The following is a 25,263-nucleotide window of genomic DNA, read 5'->3' as shown; positions in this document are numbered from 1 at the left end:
CAAATTTGTCATTTTTTCACTGTCCCGGTAAATCCCACAAGAGGGCGAGTGGAATCATATTGCAAATGTACAAAACATCACCAATCACGACGTGGCCTTAACTCCTAAACGGAAAAGACTAAGACGAAACTTGGTGAGCATAGGTTTGGCATAATGGGCAGTTGGCCCCGAACAAGATGGCATCCAGGCCTCAATGGGATTAAAGGTCAAAGTAAATGAACCTACGATGTTAATAAAAAGAACCAGCCAGAATTATTTTATTTTTAATTAAGTTAGATCCAGTTGCAGCTTGTTCAGACGAATCTTTTTGAATCGTGTTTCCGAGCTATAAGAGATTTGTGATTACTCATTCAACCCTCTGTAAATAAGTCAGTTCTTAACATAAAGAATTAAAACTCAATATTCTATAAGTGCCTACCCCAAGGAGGATATGTGTTTACTTTCAGCTTCCTGTGTAAACCGGAAGTGCCTTAAAAGTGTCATAGGTGCTGTTTAAGGGGTTGAAAAGGTCTGATCTTTTCAAAACTTCGTATTGGTTATTAGGCAACCCTCATGAACTGTAAATCAGTCATTTCTCCCAACAGATGTCAAATAAAAGCTCTGTCACATACACGCAGCAAGGATGGAGTGACAAAGTGCGGTGCTTAATTAAATACTTCAGAGAACTTTCAGAGGGTTTAGTGAGATAGAAAGCAAGTGCATTAGAGTCACCATTAATATTAAGGGCATCAGGCCCAAAACTCTGATTCAGGCTCATTGATTGCAGAGGTCCAGTGATGCAAAAGATCCTGTCAAATGCCAGAGAGCCAACATTTCTTCTACTGGAACAAGCAACCTAGTTACCACAACACTGACATCCCTTTTGGCGGCATTCAAAACATTTGTCTGAAAACACTTAGATAAAGACCAATATGTATTAATACATTTTATTTAAAACAATTGAAGTAGAGAAGTCCTGACAACACTTCCAGGTCACAGAACCTAGAAGACAAAAAGATTAGTAACAAGCATACATGAAAGCAAAGACAGGTGCCAAGGCAGCCAAATTCCGATCTTTTGACTAAGCCAATCGCAAAAAGATCAATGAACTGCCTATGTAAACCTACACAGCCCAAATGGCATAAAAATACAGAGAAACTGAAATCTCACCTCAACTGGTGGCTACAGATCCCACTTCGTCATGTTCTGGACTCCCTAAAGCTCTGGACTCAATTTAGGTTGTGCTAGGGCCTTTCTGCTTGGCAGATAGTGGTTTGGCTGTGGCTTGCTGACACTTGAAGAGCTGGGTTGAGTGGATAGGGGAGGCACTACTCCTACCGAGTAAGGTCTTTGAGCCGGTGGATTGTAGATCCGCCGTACAATTCTGGGATGCTGTGCATGATGGTCAGGGCAAAGTGGCGAGGGTTGATCGAGCTGGCACTGCTGGTCCTGCTCTGGGTAGGGCCATAGCTGCTAGACAAGAGGCTCTGGGTGGGACGTCTGGCAGAGCTAGTGTTGGACTTCACTGCATTGAACAAATAGCGTTGACTGGGGACAGGTTTAGAGCCACTTGGCTTCTGGGCTGTGGCAGGAGCATTCTGGATGAATGTTGAACTGGCAGCCTGGGTAGAACTGAAGAGGCTGGAGACTGGCCCACTACTGGCAGCATAGCTGGGCCTGTAGCTCCCCCACTGAGCAGACATTTGTCCGTACTTCCCTTGGGCAGGTTTTGCAAGGAGATTCTGGCTGTATGTTGAACCCCTTCCACCTTGGTTAGAGGTAAACAGGCTTTGGCTTGGTGTTGCACCAAGGTCAGAGCCAGGCTTGTAGGCGCCATAGGAGTTTCCACGAGCTGTAGAGCTGGGGTGAAAAGACTGGAGCGAGAGGCCAGGCTAGAAGTAGGCATGCCGCGACTTGAGGTAGAGGCTCCATCTATTCTCTGGCCAGAGGTTTGGGCATATTGATTGGAAGTTGAAACACTTCTACTGGCAGAGTTGCTCTGGTATTGCATGACATCTTGGGAGAAGCTAGGTTTGTAGCTTTTTGTTGCACTACCACCTTCAGTAGAACCAAAACTCAGAGGACCTGGTCTAAATGAAGTTTGTGAAGAACCACTTGAGGGAACTTCACGGTCAGGAGTGGAAATTGACCGGGCAGAGATCTCCATTGGTCCCTTGAAAGCCAGGGAAGGGAAGCTGCTCCCTTGCTTCAGGTCCTGGACATAGTGGGTGAGGGAGGTGGTGTGGGTGGCAGTTTGACCATAGAGGCTGGGGGCTCCTCTACTCAGAGTCTGGACAAGGCCTTGGTTGGGTTGTCTGGAGGTGGAGAACTTGAATTCACTCTGGGTAGAGCCATAGTTAGGAGTAGATGGTTTCAGGTTAGAGGCAGTTCTACTCTGGACATTAAACACAACATCAGGATTCTGGACTAGTCCAGAGCTGCCGGAGTGAGGCTGTACAGTACGAAGAGTGTTGGCCTGGATTCTCTTTACCTCCCAACTTGAAACTGGCCTTAATGCACTGGGGTCAGTGACACTTTGACCATAGGTTCTACTGGCCTTGGTTTGATGCTTGTTGTGGGTGACAGAGGATCCACTGGCTATAGAACCAGAGAGTCTAATGTCAGTATTCTTGGCACGGGTCCTCTTACCCTTTGTCTGGGCGGAGGTAAAGCTGCTGGGGATAGATCCAGAGCCCCTTGGGGCTGGCTGGAGGGAGCTTGGAGCAAAGCCTCCGAGTGTGTTGTATCCAGTCCCGCGGTAAGTAGCTTCACTCTGGACCGAACCAGAAGTGTGAGAGGCTGGTCTGAATTGATCCTGGGGATAGCTGCCACCTGTTTGCCTCTGCTCAACTTCCATTCTGGAAGAGCCAGAAAACCCATAGCCTCTTAATCTCTGGGCATCTAAACAGAAGGGAAGTTATAGATTCAGTGCCAAACTTGAAGGTTGGTCTCACAAAAGTGACAACATTTTGTGTTCATGCCTTACCACGTGGAGCCCATGTAAAACTTGAGTGTTCTGCAAACAATGAGCAAAGGAACACAATCCTGTCAAGAAAAGAAGTTGCCATTACACATCAGCATTCCAAATACAAGCAGCAACCTTGCAGTTGACCTGAAACACATTGGTCAAAGAATCTTACCCCAAACTAATTCCAAAAGCCATATCAAAGCCTTAAACCACCAACAGCCCAGACAAAGCAATACTCCAATACTCTCAGTGCCTTACTGCCATGCTTAGTTGACATACCAGCGTGGTGTGCATTTATTGCCTGAACCTGCAGTTGCCATCCAATCACTGGCTTATTGATTGATCATTCTCAGCTGTATGTCTTTGTGGAGCGGACAGATTTTAAAACAACCAAGGTGAGGACAGAGGACGCGAAGAGTTAAGGAAAGACTTTTGAAATTCACACAAAGAGGGCTAACATTATGACACCACAATGACATGCAGATGAACATTATCAATCAATCAAACAGTGATGACAACTGGCTGTTCAGGCTATAAATATACACTCAGCTGATATATCAACAACTCAAGGCAGTGTTTACACAGGCAGCACAATTCTGATCTTGTTTTTCACTAATTAATCTTTTGACAAATCAGATCTGCTCTGAAAAAGAGCTGATTTGAAAAAATCTGATGTGATTGGTCAAAAGACAAATGAGTAAAAAAAGGATCTGAATTTGTCTGCCTGTGTAAAAGCAGCCTAAGTTAGCGAGCTGGCAGCTATGGCGTTGTCTCCTCTGTGGGTTCTGTAGTACTTCATTTAAATATAGCTTTTGGAATACATTTTGGTTACAATGTTTGGGGAAAAAGTGTTTCATATCTACTGAAAAGTTGCTGCTTGTGAAATATGTTGTGTAATTTCTCTCTTGGCTTTTACGTGATTTAACTTGTACAATTTATTCTCTTGACAGAATTTGTTTGCTTTGTTCATTGTTTGCAAAAATTAAAATCAAATGTTATTGGTCACATACACATTGTTAGCAGATGTTAATGCGAGTGTAGCGAAATGCTTGTGCTTCTAGTTCCGACTATGCAGTAAAATCGAACTAAGTAAGTAATCTAACAATTTCAACTACCTTATACAAAAACAACTACCTTATACACACAAATACACACAAATGTAAAGGGATGAATAAGAATATGTACATATACAAATATGGATGAGCGATGGCGTGTGTCATAGGCAAGATGCAGTAGATGGTGTAGAATAGAGTATATACATATGAGATGAGTAATGTAGGATATGTAAACATGATTAAAGTGGCGTTATTAAAAGTCACTAGTGATACCTTTATTAAGTCAGTTTATTTAAGTGGCCAGAGGCACGGGTGGGTGGTGCTCCCTACCCAACCGTGGACCCCTTGCTACCCCGTAATGGCATTTAAAACCATTTAAAGAATGTGCTCCTGGTAACCCGTTCCAATCACCAGGTGCACGGCTGTGCATTTGCAGTATGTTTCAATGTGCATTTACCATCACAAATTTGTCATGCTTAAAAATACTGCAGAAATGCAAAATTGACTGGCCCGATGAACTCGGGATGGCCGGGCAGTGATTCTGGTTCCTCTCCATCGCTCGTTGGTGTTGATTTCAGAACGTCATTTTGGTGATGGTACCTCACTGTTTAAACATATTGCAAATGGACAAAAGTCAGTCAGCAAGTCACCTTCCATCAGTCAATTAGATGTCATTCTGACACCCAACTGATACAAACTGACACCAAACCACATTTAGAAGCCAACTATCACATATTTCAGAGCAGGCCCAAAATTCACAGCGCCTTCTGTTCAAACCATAATAAAAACGTAAAACACATAGTTATGTTCTAGCTGCAGGTTCAGTTCTGACATTGTGTATAGGCCTAGTTGAGGCATCCCCGAATCCCAAGTTTCGTCTCGATAGGTCATTCGGTGCCCGAGCAAGACCTTAATTGGTGCTGAAAATCCACTTTTTCCATGCCTTGCTACGGGTCCTTGAATGAGCTATCGGACAGAAACGTTGGGGTCTGTCTCTATGGGCCGAGCCGGTTTCAATGGACCCAGTCTTGCAACTCTGGGACTTTTCTAAATGTCGTCATTTCCGTAATGGTCAAAATGAATTGAAGTCATTGCAAATGTACAAGGCTGTTTCTCGGTCAAGGAAACTTCTAGAGCCACATAACTCACCACGCACTATCACCTGAGCTGGAGAACAGGTTTTTAAAGTTTCAGAACTCTAGGTCTGACGGTTCTAACTTGTTATGGATAGGGGCAGTATTTCCACTTTGGATGAATTGCGTGCCCATAGTGAACTTGTCACGCCTTGGTCTTAGTATTTTGTGTTTTCTTTAATTATTTGTTCAGGCCAGGGTGTGACATGGGTTTATTGTGTTGATGTATTGGGGTTTTGTAGGCATTGGGATTGCGGCTGATTGGGTGTAGCATAGGTTTGGCTGCCTGAGGCGGTTCTCAATCAGAGTCAGGTGATTCTCGTTGTCTCTGATTGGGAACCATATTTAGGTAGCCAGGGTTTCACTGTGTATTTCGTGGGTGATTGTTCCTGTCTCTGTGTAGTGTTCACCAGATAGGTTTGTCACGTTCCGTTTGTTGTTTTGTATTTTATTTAGTTATTCCATGTATCGCTATATTCTTCATTAAAGAACATGAGTAACCACCAAGCTGCATTTCGGTCTGACTCTCCTTCAACTGACGAACGTCGTTACAGAACTGCATCAAAATCTGTCCTAAATTGCCAATATATGCATATTATTATCATTATTATTGGATAGATAACACTCTGAAGCTTCTAAAACCGTTTGAATTATGTATGTGAGTATAACAGAACTCACAGGGCAGGCGATCTTCCAAACTAGTTTTGGAATCCTGAAAGTTGGGGCAACTTTGACTTCATTGCCCCCTCCCTTCCCAACAAGATATGGATCTGGAAACACTTCCTATGTCTTCCACTAGATGTCCTCATTTAGTAGAAAGTTCAATGGAGCATTTGCTGTGAACTTTGATCTAATGGAAAGGAAATTACTACAGTGTCGCAAAAGATTCATGTGCTTGAAAGCGCATATGCGTTTGGAGTGCTTCGTCTGTTCCAATCAGCCCGAGATGAACTAGGATTGCCCGGTTGGAATGCCATTAGTTTTGTACGTTTATAACATCCTGAAGATTGATTCTGCACTTAGTTTGACCCGTTTCGTCGACCTGTAATATGTAATTTGGAAGTTTTGATGCAAAATTATCCTGGACCAGAAGTCATTTTTGGGCATCTGAGCTGAAAGTGGTAGCAGATGCTGATACATGGACACTAGAATTGAACATTATGAAACAAAACGATTTATTGTTGAAGTAGGGCTCCTTGCACTACATTCTGATCGAAGACCATCAAAGGTAAGGGAATATTTATGTTGGAATTTTGTATTTCTGTTGACTCCAACATAGCGGAGAAATATTGTTACGTCTGAGCGCCGTCTCAGATTATTGCATGGTAGGCTTTTTCCGTAACGTTAAAAAAATGTGACACAGCGGTTGAATTAAGAACCAGTGTATCTTTTTAATTATATGTAGAACATGTATCTTTAGTCAAAGTTTATGATGAGTATTTCTGTTATCTGGCGTAGGTTTCTATAATTCCTCCGGACATTTTTGAGAATTTTCTGAACATGGCGTCAATGTAAACCGAGATTTATGGATATAAAATGCATATTATCAAACAAAACATACATGTACTGTGTAACATGTCATATGACTATCATCTGATGAAGATTTTCAAGAGGTTAGTGAATTATTTTTTTTTTATCCTGCTTTTTGTCATTTTATCTTTTGTGGTACAAAATGGCTGCCTTTTGTCTTTGTTTTGGTGGTGCTCTAACATAAATATGTTCTGTGTGTTCGCCGTAAAACATTTAAAAATCTGACACTCTGGGTAGATGAACAAGGTGTTTATCTTTCATTTGAGGTATTGGACTTGTTAATGTGTGGAGGTTAAATATTTCTAAGTATTTTTGCATTCCCTGCGCCACCGTTTCAGCTGAACGTGGGGGGTGGGGTGAGTTTTATTGGACATTTTATGGGAGACATGACTGATTTACAGTTCATGAGGGTTGCCTAATCACACATATGAAGTTTTGGAAAGATCTGACTTTTTTAACCCTTTGAAACAGCCCATATGACACAAATTATGGCACTTCCGGTTGGCACAGGAAGCTGAACGTAAACACATATCCTCATTGGGTTATGTTGTTACAGAATCCTGAGTTTTAAGTCTTTACGTTAAGAACTGACTGATTTACACAGGGTTGAATGCACAATTTCTATCAAACATCAGGTTAGGTATGGAAAAACGCTTTTTTTAACCACTTCCTTTTTCTCGAGGAAGCTTAGAATCGACACAGGTTGACCTCATAGTGGCCTGATAGATTGACATCGAAGACAGGTTCATAAGGCCATATTAACCCACATAGGCTCTAGGTCGAATTTAGGGGAGCAGGCAATGTAGTCCTATAAGGAGAGATGTCATTGTAATCTGTGAGATCAAGAAACCCTGATTAACTGTTAAAGGTTAATGCTACACGGTTGAGGTCAGGCTTGCACAGATCGGGAGGACCTCAGGAACGTACCTGAGGTCGAATTGTGCTTCTCACCCTAACGGTTCTCTCACTGTCACGCAAAAGCAAATTAAATGTAGGGCCTGGCTTAATTTTGGGCCTACAGTCTAGCGGGGCTTCTCGTTGAACTCAGCACAGCCGAGAGATTACGGTAATGCCATTGCAGGCTCTGTGTGTCTTTAAGCACCGCACTTTGTCACTCCATCCTTGCTGTGTGTGTGTGTGTGTGTTCTGTTTGTGCGTGTGAGAGAGCTTTTCTTTGTTGGGGGAAATGACTGATTTACAGTTAGTTCATGAGCGATGCTAAATCCCACAAATGAAGTTTTCAAAGATCTGACATGTTTAACCATTCAAAACAGGACCTATGACACCATCTTAAGGCACTTCCGGTTGGCACAGGAAGCTGAACATGAACACATATCCTCATTGGGGTAGGCTCTTACAGAATCCTTTTAAGTCTTTATGTTTAGAATTGACTGATCGACACAGGGTTGAATGCAGTGATTTTGATAATTGCAGGTTATGTATGTCAAAACACTTTTAGGGTGAATTTAATCACTTACGGTTAACCTCTTGCGCCGAGCCATCCCGGATCCGGTATCGTGACTACAGCCTCAAGCTCATTACCATAACGCAACGTTAACGATTTCTAAAAATCGCAAATGAAATGAAATAAGCCTGCTCTCAAGCTTAGCCTTTTCTTAACACTGTCATCTCAGATTTTCAAAATATGCTTTTGAACCATAGAAAATCAATCATTTGTGTAAGTGTGTTGATGGCTAGCTTAGCATTTAGCGTAGCATTTAGCACGCAACATATTCACAAAAACCAGCAAAGGAATCAAATAAAATAATTTACCTTTGAAGAACTTCAGATGTTTCAATGAGGAGACTCTCAGTTACATAGCAGATGTCCAGTTTTTCCTGACAGATTCTTTGTGTAGGACAAATCGCTCCGTTTTGTTAATACACATTTGGCTACCGAACCGAACTGAAAATTCAGTCACTTCAACTTTTTTCCGAATTAACTCCATAATATCGACTGAAACATGGCAAACGTTGTTTGAATCAATCCTCAAGGTGTTTTGTCAAATATCTCTTCATTGATATGCCGTTCGTGGAAGCATGGTTTTTCTCAGAATCCCATGGAAAAATACCAGCAGCTGAGTTTTGCGCACCAATTTCCACGCAGGACACTGTGCGGACACTTGGCAAATTTAGTTTAGTTTATTTTATTTTTACAGGGACAGTGCACATTAATCAACGTTTCAGTAAAAGTGCCGGTTTTAGCCAGCCGGCTAATTTTCAACCGCAGTCCCTGGGCAGGTTATTAAAAACAATTACAATATAGACAATAGCACCATAGACATAGCAACATAGCAACATAGGACAAGCAAGACATAGCATACAGACAGAGCAACATAGAACAAAAAGCAGCAAGACAAAATTCATAAAAGCAACAGTGTTTCCATACCTCACAAGCAACAGACAACATGGAAAGCGGCAACGCACAGCTAGGGACCATGTTCACAAATCTGATTGACCTTTAGCCATGTCTTCAAGCATTTTGTGAAAGTGTGATATGTGGTGCAGTTATGTGTGTCTGATGGCAGTGTATTCCAGACATGGGAAGCTCTCACAGAGAATGCAGATTTACTAAAGGTGCTTTTCCTTAGGGGAACTATACAGTCACCTCTCATGGCAGACCTTGTGGATCTGCTGCCATATGTCTGGGTTTTCTGTTTAACAAAATATTGAGTGGAGGGGGAGCCAGGCCATTAAGGATCTTGAATACAAGACATGCGTCGGTGTATTGCACAAGATTTTCCCAACTCAAGAGCTCATGTTTTCTAAGGATGTGACAATGATGATGGCTATTGGGCTTCCTATCAAGCACTTTGAGAGCCTGTTTGTAGACAGACTGAATAGGTTTTAATGTTGTACAGCAAGCTTGGGCCCAACTAGTCAAGCAGTATGTTAAGTGGGGAGTATCATAGATTTGAAGTACAGTTTTGCTACCTCTGTAGTCAAACAATTTTGTATAAATCGGAAATTAGCTAGATTGAATTTAGTTATTTGAATTACCTTTTTCACATGCTTTTAAAAGAGAGGTTGGAATCAAGTATGATGCCAAGGTATTAAAATCGGATACCACCTGGAGCTTCTCCCCTGACACATAGACATCTGGCTCAGTAGCATCTGTTGCCCTCTTTGTGAAGAACATGCAAACAGTTTTTTCACATTGAGATGCAAACACGAGTCACAGAGCCACTTTGTAACCTGGACCATTACAGTAGTGAGTTCTTGTGCAGCTTGTTGTTTGCTCTTTGCATGCACATATATCACTGTATCATCTGCATACATTTGAACTTCAGACCCAGTACATACAGAAGGCAGATCATTAATGTACAGGCTGAACAGGAGGGGCCCCAGTATTGACCCTTGGGGCACGCCCACATCATAGCTACGAGTGGGCGACAGCTCATTGCTCACTCTGACACACTGAGTTCTGCCTTCAAGGTATGATTTCATCCATCTCAAGGCATCAGGGGAAAAGTTGAACTTGGACAATTTTGTGATGAGAATCTCATGGTTAACAGTATCAAAAGCCTTCCTTAGGTCCAGAAACACAGCCCCAACAGCACCCCCTTTGTCCATCTTGGACTTCACATTTTCCAGAAGAAAGCAGTTGGCCGTTTATGTGGAGTGTTTCGCTCTGAAGCCAAACTGCATGGAGTGTAATGTGAAGGGGCTGTTGTTGAGGTGGTTAATCAGTTGTTCTGCTACACACTTTTCAACAACCTTTGACACCACAGGTAGTATACTAATGGGCCTGTAGTTACTCACGCCAGCAGGGTGCCTGATTTAAAGATGGCTGTTATTATGGCCGACTTCCATACCCTTGGAAACACACCGAGACCAATAGATGTGTTGGTGACCTTAGTAATGGGGCCAATGAGTGACTCTTTGTAGTTTTTAAGAAAGGTAGAGTCCATCCCAAACACATCTTTGGCTTTAGAGTTCTTTAGTGAGCTAATCACCTTGTTCACCTTTGACTCAGAAACCTCCCTTATGATGAAGACAGGTTGAGTGTCATTCACTAGCACTGAGCCCAAGAAATCAGTGGAGGGGTTCTGTGTCAGTAACCTGACAGAGTCAATAAAGTAGGAATTGAAGGCTGTTGCTATTTCAACTGCACCCTGTGTTAGATTGTTATTCACCATGATTTCTAGTCTTTTTGCAGTGTTACTATGGTCTTTCCATGTTAACTTTTTTAGATTCTCCCATATCAATTTAGAATTTCCCTTTGCTTCACCAATTATGTTAATAAAAAGTTTGCCTTGGCCTGTCTGATTTCTTTTATCACCTTATTTCTCAGCATGGTAAACCTACGTCTGTCATGCTCTAATTTAGATTTTTGTTTTTAGAGCATAATCTCGTTCTTTCATCAATTTCCAGATTTCTCCATTTAGCCAAGGAAGAGTGCTCTTTTGGCCAGGTTTGGATTTGATTTTCTTTAGGAAGCCATTTATTGTAGTCTGGATTGTGGATAGAAAAACCTGACTATCAGCTTCCACGTCTGTATAGGACAAGAGATCATTCCAGTTTATTCCCTTAATTGCTTTTTCAAAATAGTTTAATTCACTCTTAGGTATTCCGAGTTGATCCGGCTTTCTAACAGTAGAGAGGTTAAACCTGCTCTTAGACAGCTTTCTGGCTATAAGTGTCAGATTATGATCAGACAGCCCAGTAACCATATTGAATGATTTAGTCACTCTCTCTGGTTTATTACTGAACACCAAATCAATCTGTGTTTTAGAGCAACAAGTCACCCTGGTTGGCCCTTTAACTAGCTGTGTAAGGTCAAAGGTATTAGTGATCCGTTTGAGGGTTTTCCTACAACACTTGTCTTCATAAGATGACCTCTTTCCCAAAATCACATTCCCTAAGCATGGTATTAAACTGATCAAAAAACACTTTTGGTGGAAGGTGGCCTATACATTCCAATGAGGGTAAAAGACATTTGGGGAGACAGTGTAACGTTCAGGCCGATACATTCTAGTTCATTATCACATGACCACTCAATTTGTTTACATCGGATATGTTCTTTAATGTAGTCTCTTATGGTCAATCTTCCAAAGATATGCCTGCAAATACATCACAATGCTCCAGACCCCTTGGGGAAACGATAGGCTCATTCCTGTCGCATTCACAGCCATATAAGGAGATAATGCAAAACGTAGCCTCAGAAATCCTGTTCATTTCCTGGTTGCAGAAACATCTTGGTTTTGCCCGAAGCTTTTGTTCTAGGGCACTTAGTGAAAAGCTTTGCAGTTCTGGAAACGTCAGTGTGTTTTCTTTCCAAAGCTATCAATTCCATGCATAGTCAAGCATCTTTTCGTGACAAAATATTGCGCTTAAAACGGGCACGTCTTTTTATCCAAAAATGAAATACTGCCCCTAGAGTCTGAGGTTAATTCAGAAAGCTTAGAATCACAGGTAGACGTCATTGTGGCCTGATGGATTGTCATCGAAGACAGGTTCATACGGCATTCATAACCCACATAGGCTGCAGGTTGAATTTAGGGGTGCATGCAATGTATTCCTATGGTGAGAGAAGTCAGTGAAAACTGTTTGATGTAAACACCTTGTTTTAACTGTTAATTAAATACTTCAGAGAACTTTCAGAGGGCTTAGTGAGAAAGAAAGCAAGTGCATTAGAGTCACCATTAATATTAAGGGCATCAGGCCCAAAACTCTGATTCAGGCTCATTGATTGCAGAGGTCCAGTGATGCAAAAGATCCTGTCAAATGCCAGAGAGCCAACATTTCTTCTACTGGAACAAGCAACCTAGTTACCACAACACTGACATCCCTTTTGGCGGCATTCAAAACATTTGTCTGAAAACACTTAGATAAAGACCAATATGTATTAATACATTTTATTTAAAACAATTGAAGTAGAGAAGTCCTGACAACACTTCCAGGTCACAGCACCTAGAAGACAAAAGATTAGTAACAAGCATACATGAAAGCAAAGACAGGTGCCAAGGCAGCCAAATTCTGATCTTTTGACTAATCCAATCGCAAAAAGATCAATGAACTGACTATGTAAACCTACACAGCCCAAATGGCATAAAAATACAGAGAAACTGAAATCGCACCTCAACTGGTGGCTACAGATCCCACTTCGTCATGTTCTGGACTCCCCTAAAGCTCTGGACTCAATTTAGGTTGTGCTAGGGCCTTTCTGCTTGGCAGATAGTGGTTTGGCTGTGGCTTGCTGACACTTGAAGAGCTGGGTTGAGTGGCTAGGGGAGGCACTACTCCTACCGAGTAAAGTCTTTGAGCCGGTGGATTGTAGATCCGCCGTACAATTCTGGGATGCTGTGCATGATGGTCAGGGCAAAGTGGCGAGGGTTGATCGAGCTGGCACTGCTGGTCCTGCTCTGGGTAGGGCCATAGCTGCTAGACAAGAGGCTCTGGGTGGGACGTCTGGCAGAGCTAGTGTTGGACTTCACTGCATTGAACAAATAGCGTTGACTGGGGACAGCTTTAGAGCCACTTGGCTTCTGGGCTGTGGCAGGAGCATTCTGGATGAATGTTGAACTGGCAGCCTGGGTAGAACTGAAGAGGCTGGAGACTGGCCCACTACTGGCAGCATAGCTGGGCCTGTAGCTCCCCCACTGAGCAGACATTTGTCCGTACTTCCCTTGGGCAGGTTTTGCAAGGAGATTCTGGCTGTATGTTGAACCCCTTCCACCTTGGTTAGAGGTAAACAGGCTTTGGCTTGGTGTTGCACCAAGGTCAGAGCCAGGCTTGTAGGCGCCATAGGAGTTTCCACGAGCTGTAGAGCTGGGGTGAAAAAGACTGGAGCGAGAGGCCAGGCTAGAAGTAGGCATGCCGCGACTTGAGGTAGAGGCTCCATCTATTCTCTGGCCAGAGGTTTGGGCATATTGATTGGAAGTTGAAACACTTCTACTGGCAGAGTTGCTCTGGTATTGCATGACATCTTGGGAGAAGCTAGGTTTGTAGCTTTTTGTTGCACTACCACCTTCAGTAGAACCAAAACTCAGAGGACCTGGTCTAAATGAAGTTTGTGAAGAACCACTTGAGGGAACTTCACGGTCAGGAGTGGAAATTGACCGGGCAGAGATCTCCATTGGTCCCTTGAAAGCCAGGGAAGGGAAGCTGCTCCCTTGCTTCAGGTCCTGGACATAGTGGGTGAGGGAGGTGGTGTGGGTGGCAGTTTGACCATAGAGGCTGGGGGCTCCTCTACTCAGAGTCTGGACAAGGCCTTGGTTGGGTTGTCTGGAGGTGGAGAACTTGAATTCACTCTGGGTAGAGCCATAGTTAGGAGTAGATGGTTTCAGGTTAGAGGCAGTTCTACTCTGGACATTAAACACAACATCAGGATTCTGGACTAGTCCAGAGCTGCCGGAGTGAGGCTGTACAGTACGAAGAGTGTTGGCCTGGATTCTCTTTACCTCCCAACTTGAAACTGGCCTTAATGCACTGGGGTCAGTGACACTTTGACCATAGGTTCTGCTGGCCTTGGTTTGATGCTTGTTGTGGGTGACAGAGGATCCACTGGCTATAGAACCAGAGAGTCTAATGTCAGTATTCTTGGCACGGGTCCTCTTACCCTTTGTCTGGGCGGAGGTAAAGCTGCTGGGGATAGATCCAGAGCCCCTTGGGGCTGGCTGGAGGGAGCTTGGAGCAAAGCCTCCGAGTGTGTTGTATCCAGTCCCGCGGTAAGTAGCTTCACTCTGGACCGAACCAGAAGTGTGAGAGGCTGGTCTGAATTGATCCTGGGGATAGCTGCCACCTGTTTGCCTCTGCTCAACTTCCATTCTGGAAGAGCCAGAAAACCCATAGCCTCTTACTCTCTGGGCATCTAAACAGAAGGGAAGTTATAGATTCAGTGCCAAACTTGAAGGATGGTCTCACAAAAGTGACAACATTTTGTGTTCATGCCTTACCACGTGGAGCCCATGTAAAACTTGAGTGTTCTGCAAACAATGAGCAAAGGAACACAATCCTGTCAAGAAAAGAAGTTGCCATTACACATCAGCAGTCCAAATACAAGCAGCAACTTTGCAGTTGACCTGAAACACATTGGTCAAAGAATCTTACCCCAAACTAATTCCAAAAGCCATATCAAAGCCTTAAACCACCAACAGCCCAGACAAAGCAATACTCTCAGTGCCTTACTGCCATGCTTAGTTGACATACCAGCGTGGTGTGCATTTATTGCCTGAACCTGCAGTTGCCATCCAATCACTGGCTTATTGATTGATCATTCTCAGCTGTATGTCTTTGTGGAGCGGACAGATTTTAAAACAACCAAGGTGAGGACAGAGGACGCGAAGAGTTAAGGAAAGACTTTTGAAATTCACACAAAGAGGGCTAACGTTATGACACCACAATGACATGCAGATGAACATGATCAATCAATCAAACAGTGATGACAACTGGCTGTTCAGGCTATAAATATACACTCAGCTGATATATCAACAACTCAAGGCAGTGTTTACACAGGCAGCACAATTCTGATCTTGTTTTTCACTAATTAGTCTTTTGACAAATCAGATATTCTCTGAAAAAGAGCTGATTTGAAAAGATCTGATGTGATTGGTCAAAAGACAAATGAGTAAAAAAAAGGATCTGGATTTGTCTGCCTGTGTAAAAGCAGCCTAAGTTAGTGAGCTGGCAGCTATTGCGTTGTCTCCTCTGTGGGTTCTGTAGTACTTCATTTAAATATAGCTTTTGGAATACATTTTGGTTACAATGTTTGGGGAAAAAGTGTTTCATATCTACTGAAAAGTTGCTGCTTGTGAAATATGTTGTGTAATTTCTCTCTTGGCTTTTACGTGATTTAACTTGTACAATTTATTATCTTGACAGAATTTGTTTGTTTTGTTCATTGTTTGCAAAAATTAAAATCAAATGTTATTGGTCACATACACATTGTTAGCAGATGTTAATGCGAGTGTAGCGAAATGCTTGTGCTTCTAGTTCCGACTATGCAGTAAAATCGAACTAAGTAAGTAATCCAACAATTTCAACTACCTTATACAAAAACAACTACCTTATACACACAAATACACACAAATATAAAGGGATGAATAAGAATATGTACATATAAAAATATGGATGAGCGATGGCGTGCGTCATAGGCAAGATGCAGTAGATGGTGTAGAATAGAGTATATACATATGAGATGAGTAATGTAGGATATGTAAACATGATTAAAGTGGCGTTATTAAAAGTCACTAGTGATACCTTTATTAAGTCAGTTTATTTAAGTGGCCAGAGGCACGGGTGGGTGGTGCTCCCTACCCAACCGTGGACCCCTTGCTACCCCGTAATGGCATTTAAAACCATTTAAAGAATGTGCTCCTGGTAACCCGTTCCAATCACCAGGTGCACGGCTGTGCATTTGCAGTATGTTTCAATGTGCATTTACCATCACAAATTTGTCATGCTTAAAAATACTGCAGAAATGCAAAATTGACTGGCCCGATGAACTCGGGATGGCCGGGCAGTGATTCTGGTTCCTCTCCATCGCTCGTTGGTGTTGATTTCAGAACGTCATTTTGGTGATGGTACCTCACTGTTTAAACATATTGCAAATGGACAAAAGTCAGTCAGCAAGTCACCTTCCATCAGTCAATTAGATGTCATTCTGACACCCAACTGATACAAACTGACACCACACCCACTTTTTCCAACTCGATTAGAAGCCAACTATCACATATTTCAGAGCAGGCCCAAAATTCACAGCGCCTTCTGTTCAAACCATAATAAAAACGTAAAACACATAGTTATGTTCTAGCTGCAGGTTCAGTTCTGACATTGTGTATAGGCCTAGTTGAGGCATCCCCGAATCCCAAGTTTCGGCTCGATAGGTCATTCGGTGCCCGAGCAAGACCTTAATTGGTGCTGAAAATCCACTTTTTTCCATGCCTTGCTACGGGGTCCTTGAATGAGCTATCGGACAGAAACGTTGGGGTCTGTCTCTATGGGCCGAGCCGGTTTCAATGGACCCAGTCTTGCAACTCTGGGACTTTTCTAAATGTCGTCATTTCCGTAATGGTCAAAATGAATTGAAGTCATTGCAAATGTACGAGGCTGTTTCTCGGTCAAGGAAACTTCTAGAGCCACATAACTCACCACGCACTATCGACCTGAGCTGTAGAACAGGTTTTTAAAGTTTCAGAACTCTAGGTCTGACGGTTCTAACTTGTTATGGATAGGGGCAGTATTTCCACTTTGGATGAATTGCGTGCCCATAGTGAACTTGTCACGCCTTGGTCTTAGTATTTTGTGTTTTCTTTAATTATTTGTTCAGGCCAGGGTGTGACATGGGTTTATTGTGTTGACGTATTGGGGTTTTGTAGGCATTGGGATTGCGGCTGAGTAGGGGTGTAGCATAGGTTTGGCTGCCTGAGGCGGTTCTCAATCAGAGTCAGGTGATTCTCGTTGTCTCTGATTGGGAACCATATTTAGGTAGCCAGGGTTTCACTGTGTATTTCGTGGGTGATTGTTCCTGTCTCTGTGTAGTGTTCACCAGATAGGTTTTTCACATTCCGTTTGTTGTTTTGTATTTTATTTAGTTATTCCATGTATCGCTATATTCTTCATTAAAGAACATGAGTAACCACCAAGCTGCATTTCGGTCCGACTCTCCAACTGACGAACGTCGTTACAGAACTGCATCAAAATCTGTCCTAAATTGCCAATATATGCATATTATTATCATTATTATTGGATAGATAATACTCTGAAGCTTCTAAAACCGTTTGAATTATGTATGTGAGTATAACAGAACTCACAGGGCAGGCGATCTTCCAAACTAGTTTTGGAATCCTGAAAGTTGGGGCAACTTTGACTTCATCGCCCCCTCCCTTCCCAACAAGTTATGGATCTGGAAACACTTCCTATGTCTTCCACTAGATGTCCTCATTCAGTAGAAAGTACAATGGAGCATTTGCTGTGAACTTTGATCTAATGGGAAGGAAATTACTACAGTGTCGCAAAAGATTCATGTGCTTGAAAGCGCATATGCGTTTGGAGTGCTTCGTCTGTTCCAATCAGCCCGAGATGAACTAGGATTGCCCGGTTGGAATGCCATTAGTTTTGTACGTTTATAACATCCTGAAGATTGATTCTGCACTTAGTTTGACCCGTTTCGTCGACCTGTAATATGTAATTTGGAAGTTTTGATGCAAAATTATCCTGGACCAGAAGTCATTTTTTGGGCATCTGAGCTGAAAGTGGTAGCAGATGCTGATACATGGACACTAGAATTGAACATTATGAAACAAAACGATTTATTGTTGAAGTAGGGCTCCTTGCACTACATTCTGATCGAAGACCATCAAAGGTAAGGGAATATTTATGTTGGAATTTTGTATTTCTGTTGACTCCAACATAGCGGAGAAATATTGTTACGTCTGAGCGCCGTCTCAGATTATTGCATGGTAGGCTTTTTCCGTAACGTTAAAAAAAATGTGACACAGCGGTTGAATTAAGAACCAGTGTATCTTTTTAATTATATGTAGAACATGTATCTTTAGTCAAAGTTTATGATGAGTATTTCTGTTATCTGGCGTAGGTTTCTATAATTCCTCCGGACATTTTTGAGAATTTTCTGAACATGGCGTCAATGTAAACCGAGATTTATGGATAAAAAATGCATATTATCGAACAAAACATACATGTACTGTGTAACATGTCATATGACTATCATCTGATGAAGATTTTCAAGAGGTTAGTGAATGATTTTTTTTTTTTATCCTGCTTTTTGTCATTTTATCTTTTGTGGTACAAAATGGCTGCCTTTTGTCTTTGTTTTGGTGGTGCTCTAACATAAATATGTTCTGTGTGTTCGCCGTAAAACATTTAAAAAATCTGACACGCTGGGTAGATGAACAAGGTGTTTATCTTTCATTTGAGGTATTGGACTTGTTAATGTGTGGAGGTTAAATATTTCTAAGTATTTTTGCATTCCCTGCGCCACCGTTTCAGCTGAACGTGGGGGGGTGGGGTGAGTTTTATTGGACATTTTATGGGAGACATGACTGATTTACAGTTCATGAGGGTTGCCTAATCACACATATGAAGTTTTGGAAAGATCTGACTTTTTTAACACTTTGAAACAGCCCCTATGACACCAATTATGGCACTTCCGGTTGGCACAGGAAGCTAAAAGTAAACCCATATCCTCATTGGGGTATATTGTTACAGAATCCTGACTTTTAAGTCTTTACATTAAGAACTGACTGATTTACACAGGGTCGAATGCACAATTTCTATCAAACATCAGGTTAGGTATGGAAAAACATTTTAGGGTGATTTTAACCACTTCCTGTTTCTCGAGGAAGCTTAGAATCGACACAGATAGACCTCATAGTGGCCTGATAGATTGACATCGAAGACAGGTTCATAAGGCCATATTAACCCACATAGGCTCTAGGTCGAATTTAGGGGAGCAGGCAATGTATTCCTTCCTATAAGGAGAGATGTCATTGTAATCTGTGAGATCAAGAAACCCTGATTAACTGTTAAAGGTTAATGGTTAAGGTCAGGCTTGCACAGATCGGGAGGACCTCAGGAACGTATCTGAGGTCGAATTGTGCTTCTCACCCTAACGGTTCTCTCACTGTCACGCAAAAGCAAATTAAATTTAGGGCCTGGCTTAATTTTGGGCCTACAGTCTAGCGGGGCTTCTCGTTGAACTCGGCACAGCCGAGAGATTACTGTAATGCCATTGCAGGCTCCGTGTGTCTTTAAGCACCGCACTTTGTCACTCCATCCTTGCTGTGTGTGTGTGTGTGTTCTGTTTGTGCGTGTGAGAGAGCTTTTTTCTTTGACATCTGTTGGGGAAAATGACTGATTTACAGTTCATGAGCGATGCTAAATCCCACAAATGAAGTTTTCAAAGATCTGACCTTTTTAACCATTCAAAACAGGACCTATGACACCATTTTAAGGCACTTCCGGTTGGCACAGGAAGCTGAACATGAACACATATCCTCATTGGGGTAGGCTCTTACAGAATCCTTTTAAGTCTTTATGTTTAGAATTGACTGATCGACACAGGGTTGAATGCAGTGATTTTGATAATTGCAGGTTATGTATGTCAAAACACTTTTAGGGTGAATTTAATCACTTACGGTTAACCTCTTGCGCCGAGCCATCCGGATCCGGTATCGTGACTACGGCCTCAAGCTCATTACCATAGCAACGTTAACGATTTCTAAAAATCGCAAATGAAATGAAATAAGCCTGCTCTCAAGCTTAGCCTTTTCTTAACAACACTGTCATCTCAGATTTTCAAAATATGCTTTTGAACCATAGAAAATCAATCATTTGTGTAAGTGTGTTGATGGCTAGCTTAGCATTTAGCGTAGCATTTAGCACGCAACATATTCACAAAAACCAGCAAAGGAATCAAATAAAATAATTTACCTTTGAAGAACTTCAGATGTTTCAATGAGGAGACTCTCAGTTACATAGCAGATGTCCAGTTTTTCCTGACAGATTCTTTGTGTAGGACAAATCGCTCCGTTTTGTTACTACACATTTGGCTACCGAAACGAACCGAAAATTCAGTCACTTCAACTTTTTTCCGAATTAACTCCATAATATCGACCGAAACATGGCAAACGTTGTTTGAATCAATCCTCAAGGTGTTTTGTCAAATATCTCTTCATTGATATGCCGTTCGTGGAAGCATGGTTTTTCTCAGAATCCCATGGAAAAATACCAGCAGCTGAGTTTTGCGCACCAATTTCCACGCAGGACACCGTGCGGACACTTGGCAAATTTAGTTTAGTTTATTTTATTTTTACAGGGACAGTGCACATTAATCAACGTTTCAGTAAAAGTGACGGTTTTAGCCAGCCGGCTAATTTTCAACCGCAGTCCCTGGGCAGGTTATTAAAAACAATTACAATATAGACAATAGCACCATAGACATAGCAACATAGCAACATAGGACAAGCAAGACATAGCATACAGACAGAGCAACATAGAACAAAAAGCAGCAAGACAAAATTCATAAAAGCAACAAAGTGTTTCCATACCTCACAAGCTACAGACAACATGGAAAGCGGCAACGCACAGCTAGGGACCATGTTCACAAATCTGATTGACCTTTAGCCATGTCTTCAAGCATTTTGTGAAAGTGTGATATGTGGTGCAGTTATGTGTGTCTGATGGCAGTGTATTCCAGACATGGGAAGCTCTCACAGAGAATGCAGATTTACTAAAGGTGCTTTTCCTTAGGGAACTATACAGTCACCTCTCATGGCAGACCTTGTGGATCTGCTGCCATATGTCTGGGTTTTCTGTTTAACAAAAATATTGGGTGGAGGGGGAGCCAGGCCATTAAGGATCTTGAATACAAGACATGCGTCTTGACATAGTCTTTTTGCAGTGTTACTATGGTCTTTCCATGTTAACTTTTTAAGATTCTCCCATATCAATTTAGAATTTCCCTTTGCTTCACCAATTATGTTAATAAAAAAGTTTGCCTTGGCCTGTCTGATTTCTTTTATCACCTTATTTCTCAGCATGGTAAACCTATGTCTGTCATGCTCTAATTTAGATTTTAGGGCTGTTTTTAGAGCATAATCTCGTTCTTTCATCAATTTCCAGATTTCTCCATTTAGCCAAAGAAGAGTGCTCTGTTGGCCAGGTTTGGATTTGATTTTCTTTAGGAAGCCATTTATTGTAGTCTGGATTGTGGATAGAAAAACCTGACTATCAGCTTCCACGTCTGTATAGGACAAGAGATCATTCCAGTTTATTCCCTTAATTGCTTTTTCAAAATAGTTTAATTCACTCTTAGGTATTCTGAGTTGATCCGGCTTTCTAACAGTAGAGAGTTAAACCTGCTCTTAGACAGCTTTCTGGCTATAAGTGTCAGATTATGATCAGACAGCCCAGTAACCATATTGAATGATTTAGTCACTCTCTCTGGTTTATTACTGAACACCAAATCAATCTGTGTTTTAGAGCAACAAGTCACCCTGGTTGGCCCTTTAACTAGCTGTGTAAGGTCAAAGGTATTAGTGATCCGTTTGAGGGTTTTCCTACAACACTTGTCTTCATAATTAATGTTAAAATCTCCCATTAAGATGACCTCTTTCCCAAAATCACATTCCCTAAGCATGGTATTAAACTGATCAAAAAACACACTTTTGGTGGAAGGTGGCCTATACATTCCAATGAGGGTAAAAGACATTTGGGGAGACAGTGTAACGTTCAGGCCGATACATTCTAGTTCATTATCACATGACCACTCAATTTGTTTACATCGGATATGTTCTTTAATGTAGTCTCTTATGGTCAATCTTCCAATGATATGCCTGCAAATATGTCACAATGCTCCAGACCCCTTGGGGAAACGATAGAAAGGGTAGTCTCATTCCTGTCGCATTCACAGCCATATAAGAAGATAATGCAAAACGTAACCTAGAAATCCTGTTCATTTCCTGGTTGCAGAAACATCTTGGTTTTGCCCGAAGCTTTTGTTCTAGGGCACTCAGTGAAAAGCTTTGCAGTTCTGGAAACGTCAGTGTGTTTTCTTTCCAAAGCTATCAATTCCATGCATAGTCAAGCATCTTTTCGTGACAAAATATTGCGCTTAAAACAGGCACGTCTTTTTATCCAAAAATGAAATACTGCCCCTAGAGTCTGAGGTTAATTCAGAAAGCTTAGAATCAACACAGGTAGACGTCATTGTGGCCTGATGGATTGTCATTGAAGACAGGTTCATACGGCATTCATAACCCACATAGGCAGCAGGTTGAATTTAGGGGTGCATGCAATGTATTCCTATGGTGAGAGAAGTCAGTTTGATGTAAACACCTTGTTTTAACTGTTAATTAAATACTTCAGAGAACTTTCAGAGGGTTTAGTGAGATAGAAAGCAAGTGCATTAGAGTCACCATTAATATTAAGGGCATCAGGCCCATTGATTGCAGAGGTCCAGTGATGCAAAAGATCCTGTCAAATGCCAGAGAGCCAACATTTCTTCTACTGGAACAAGCAACCTAGTTACCACAACACTGACATCCCTTTTGGCGGCATTCAAAACATTTGTCTGAAAACACTTAGATAAAGACCAATATGTATTAATACATTTTATTTAAAACAATTGAAGTAGAGAAGTCCTGACAACACTTCCAGGTCACAGCACCTAGAAGACAAAAAGATTAGTAACAAGCATACATGAAAGCAAAGACAGGTGCCAAGGCAGCCAAATTCTGATCTTTTGACTAAGCCAATCGCAAAAGATCAATGAACTGCCTATGTAAACCTACACAGCCCAAATGGCATAAAAATACAGAGAAACTGAAATCTCACCTCAACTGGTGGCTACAGATCCCACTTAGTCATGTTCTGGACTCCCCTAAAGCTCTGGACTCAATTTAGGTTGTGCTAGGGCCTTTCTGCTTGGCAGATAGTGGTTTGGCTGTGGATTGCTGACACTTGAAGAGCTGGGTTGAGTGGCTAGGGGAGGCACTACTCCTACCGAGTAAGGTCTTTGAGCCGGTGGATTGTAGATCCGCCGTACAATTCTGGGATGCTGTGCATGATGGTCAGGGCAAAGTGGCGAGGGTTGATCGAGCTGGCACTGCTGGTCCTGCTCTGGGTAGGGCCATAGCTGCTAGACAAGAGGCTCTGGGTGGGACGTCTGGCAGAGCTAGTGTTGGACTTCACTGCATTGAACAAATAGCGTTGACTGGGGACAGCTTTAGAGCCACTTGGCTTCTGGGCTGTGGCAGGAGCATTCTGGATGAATGTTGAACTGGCAGCCTGGGTAGAACTGAAGAGGCTGGAGACTGGCCCACTACTGGCAGCATAGATGGGCCTGTAGCTCCCCACTGAGCAGACATTTGTCCGTACTTCCCTTGGGCAGGTTTTGCAAGGAGATTCTGGCTGTATGTTGAACCCCTTCCACCTTGGTTAGAGGTAAACAGGCTTTGGCTTGGTGTTGCACCAAGGTCAGAGCCAGGCTTGTAGGCGCCAAAGGAGTTTCCACGAGCTGTAGAGCTGGGGTGAAAAAAGACTGGAGCGAGAGGCCAGGCTAGAAGTAGGCATGCCGCGACTTGAGGTAGAGGCTCCATCTATTCTCTGGCCAGAGGTTTGGGCATATTGATTGGAAGTTGAAACACTTCTACTGGCAGAGTTGCTCTGGTATTGCATGACATCTTGGGAGAAGCTAGGCTTGTAGCTTTTGTGGCACTACCACCTTCAGTAGAACCAAAACTCAGAGGACCTGGTCTAAATGAAGTTTGTGAAGAACCACTTGAGGGAACTTCACGGTCAGGAGTGGAAATTGACCGGGCAGAGATCTCCATTGGTCCCTTGAAAGCCAGGAAGGGAAGCTGCTCCCTTGCTTCAGGTCCTGGACATAGTGGGTGAGGGAGGTGGTGTGGGTGGCAGTTTGACCATAGAGGCTGGGGGCTCCTCTACTCAGAGTCTGGACAAGGCCTTGGTTGGGTTGTCTGGAGGTGGAGAACTTGAATTCACTCTGGGTAGAGCCATAGTTAGGAGTAGATGGTTTCAGGTTAGAGGCAGTTCTACTCTGGACATTAAACACAACATCAGGATTCTGGACTAGTCCAGAGCTGCCGGAGTGAGGCTGTACAGTACGAAGAGTGTTGGCCTGGATTCTCTTTACCTCCCAACTTGAAACTGGCCTTAATGCACTGGGGTCAGTGACACTTTGACCATAGGTTCTGCTGGCCTTGGTTTGATGCTTGTTGTGGGTGACAGAGGATCCACTGGCTATAGAACCAGAGAGTCTAATGTCAGTATTCTTGGCACGGGTCCTCTTACCCTTTGTCTGGGCGGAGGTAAAGCTGCTGGGGATAGATTCAGAGCCCCTTGGGGCTGGCTGGAGGGAGCTTGGAGCAAAGCCTCCGAGTGTGTTGTATCCAGTCCCGCGGTAAGTAGCTTCACTCTGGACCGAACCAGAAGTGTGAGAGGCTGGTCTGAATTGATCCTGGGGATAGCTGCCACCTGTTTGCCTCTGCTCAACTTCCATTCTGGAAGAGCCAGAAAACCCATAGCCTCTTACTCTCTGGGCATCTAAACAGAAGGGAAGTTATAGATTCAGTGCCAAACTTGAAGGATGGTCTCACAAAAGTGACAACATTTTGTGTTCATGCCTTACCACGTGGAGCCCATGTAAAACTTGAGTGTTCTGCAAACAATGAGCAAAGGAACACAATCCTGTCAAGAAAAGAAGTTGCCATTACACATCAGCATTCCAAATACAAGCAGCAACCTTGCAGTTGACCTGAAACACATTGGTCAAAGAATCTTACCCCAAACTAATTCCAAAAGCCATATCAAAGCCTTAAACCACCAACAGCCCAGACAAAGCAATACTCCAATACTCTCAGTGCCTTACTGCCATGCTTAGTTGACATACCAGCGTGGTGTGCATTTATTGCCTGAACCTGCAGTTGCCATCCAATCACTGGCTTATTGATTGATCATTCTCAGCTGTATGTCTTTGTGGAGAGGACAGATTTTAAAACAACCAAGGTGAGGACAGAGGACGCGAAGAGTTAAGGAAAGACTTTTGAAATTCACACAAAGAGGGCTAACGTTATGACACCACAATGACATGCATTGAACATGATCAATCAATCATG

General features: G+C 42.6%; 3 protein-coding genes across 8 annotated transcripts in view; 1 reads left to right on the top strand and 2 right to left on the bottom strand.

The window, feature by feature from the left end:
• LOC127908591 (mucin-16-like) overlaps positions 1–25,263 on the top strand; it is a 51,203-nt gene that overhangs the window by 9,718 nt on the left and 16,222 nt on the right. The gene's annotated exons all lie outside the window — the stretch shown is intronic.
• Positions 913–25,090, bottom strand: LOC127908589 (mucin-16-like). Of its 6 annotated transcripts, none has more exons than XM_052467129.1 (4): positions 14,717–14,868; positions 14,563–14,621; positions 12,698–14,477; positions 913–1,102 (listed from the first exon to the last, which is right to left on the bottom strand). In XM_052467129.1, exons 1-3 carry the CDS (start codon positions 14,737–14,739, stop codon positions 12,910–12,912), a joined length of 1,650 nt encoding a protein of 549 aa, XP_052323089.1. In that variant the 5' UTR covers positions 14,740–14,868; the 3' UTR covers positions 913–1,102; positions 12,698–12,909. The 6 variants fall into 6 exon arrangements, with proteins under 6 accessions (XP_052323089.1, XP_052323078.1, XP_052323071.1 ...); XM_052467118.1 differs by having other exon boundaries at positions 913–1,149; positions 12,745–14,477; XM_052467111.1 differs by having other exon boundaries at positions 913–981; positions 12,745–14,477.
• LOC127908592 (uncharacterized) lies at positions 1,385–3,282 on the bottom strand. Its single transcript, XM_052467171.1, has 3 exons — positions 3,120–3,282; positions 2,966–3,024; positions 1,385–2,880 (listed from the first exon to the last, which is right to left on the bottom strand). Exons 1-3 carry the CDS (start codon positions 3,140–3,142, stop codon positions 1,502–1,504), a joined length of 1,461 nt encoding a protein of 486 aa, XP_052323131.1. The 5' UTR covers positions 3,143–3,282; the 3' UTR covers positions 1,385–1,501.

The sequence above is a fragment of the Oncorhynchus keta genome, chromosome 1 (assembly GCF_023373465.1).
Source record: "Oncorhynchus keta strain PuntledgeMale-10-30-2019 chromosome 1, Oket_V2, whole genome shotgun sequence".
In the NCBI taxonomy this organism is placed as follows: domain Eukaryota; kingdom Metazoa; phylum Chordata; class Actinopteri; order Salmoniformes; family Salmonidae; genus Oncorhynchus; species Oncorhynchus keta.
The sequence above is the reverse complement of the archived record's forward strand: the minus strand, read 5'-3'. Positions and strand labels throughout refer to the sequence as shown.

What these genes read in the sequence shown, in the direction of transcription:
- LOC127908592 (XM_052467171.1), bottom strand. Translation starts at nt 3,142, where the DNA reads ATGGCTTTTGGAATTAGTTTGGG. An exon ending in GCTTTTGGAATTAGTTTGGG is followed by an intron (nt 3,025 to 3,119) that starts GTAAGATTCTTT and finishes TTTTCTTGACAG; the next exon opens with GATTGTGTTCCTTTGCTCAT. An exon ending in TTTTACATGGGCTCCACGTG is followed by an intron (nt 2,881 to 2,965) that starts GTAAGGCATGAA and finishes CCTTCTGTTTAG; the next exon opens with ATGCCCAGAGATTAAGAGGC.
- LOC127908589 (XM_052467104.1), bottom strand. Translation starts at nt 24,953, where the DNA reads ATGGCTTTTGGAATTAGTTTGGG. An exon ending in GCTTTTGGAATTAGTTTGGG is followed by an intron (nt 24,836 to 24,930) that starts GTAAGATTCTTT and finishes TTTTCTTGACAG; the next exon opens with GATTGTGTTCCTTTGCTCAT. An exon ending in TTTTACATGGGCTCCACGTG is followed by an intron (nt 14,478 to 24,776) that starts GTAAGGCATGAA and finishes CCTTCTGTTTAG; the next exon opens with ATGCCCAGAGAGTAAGAGGC.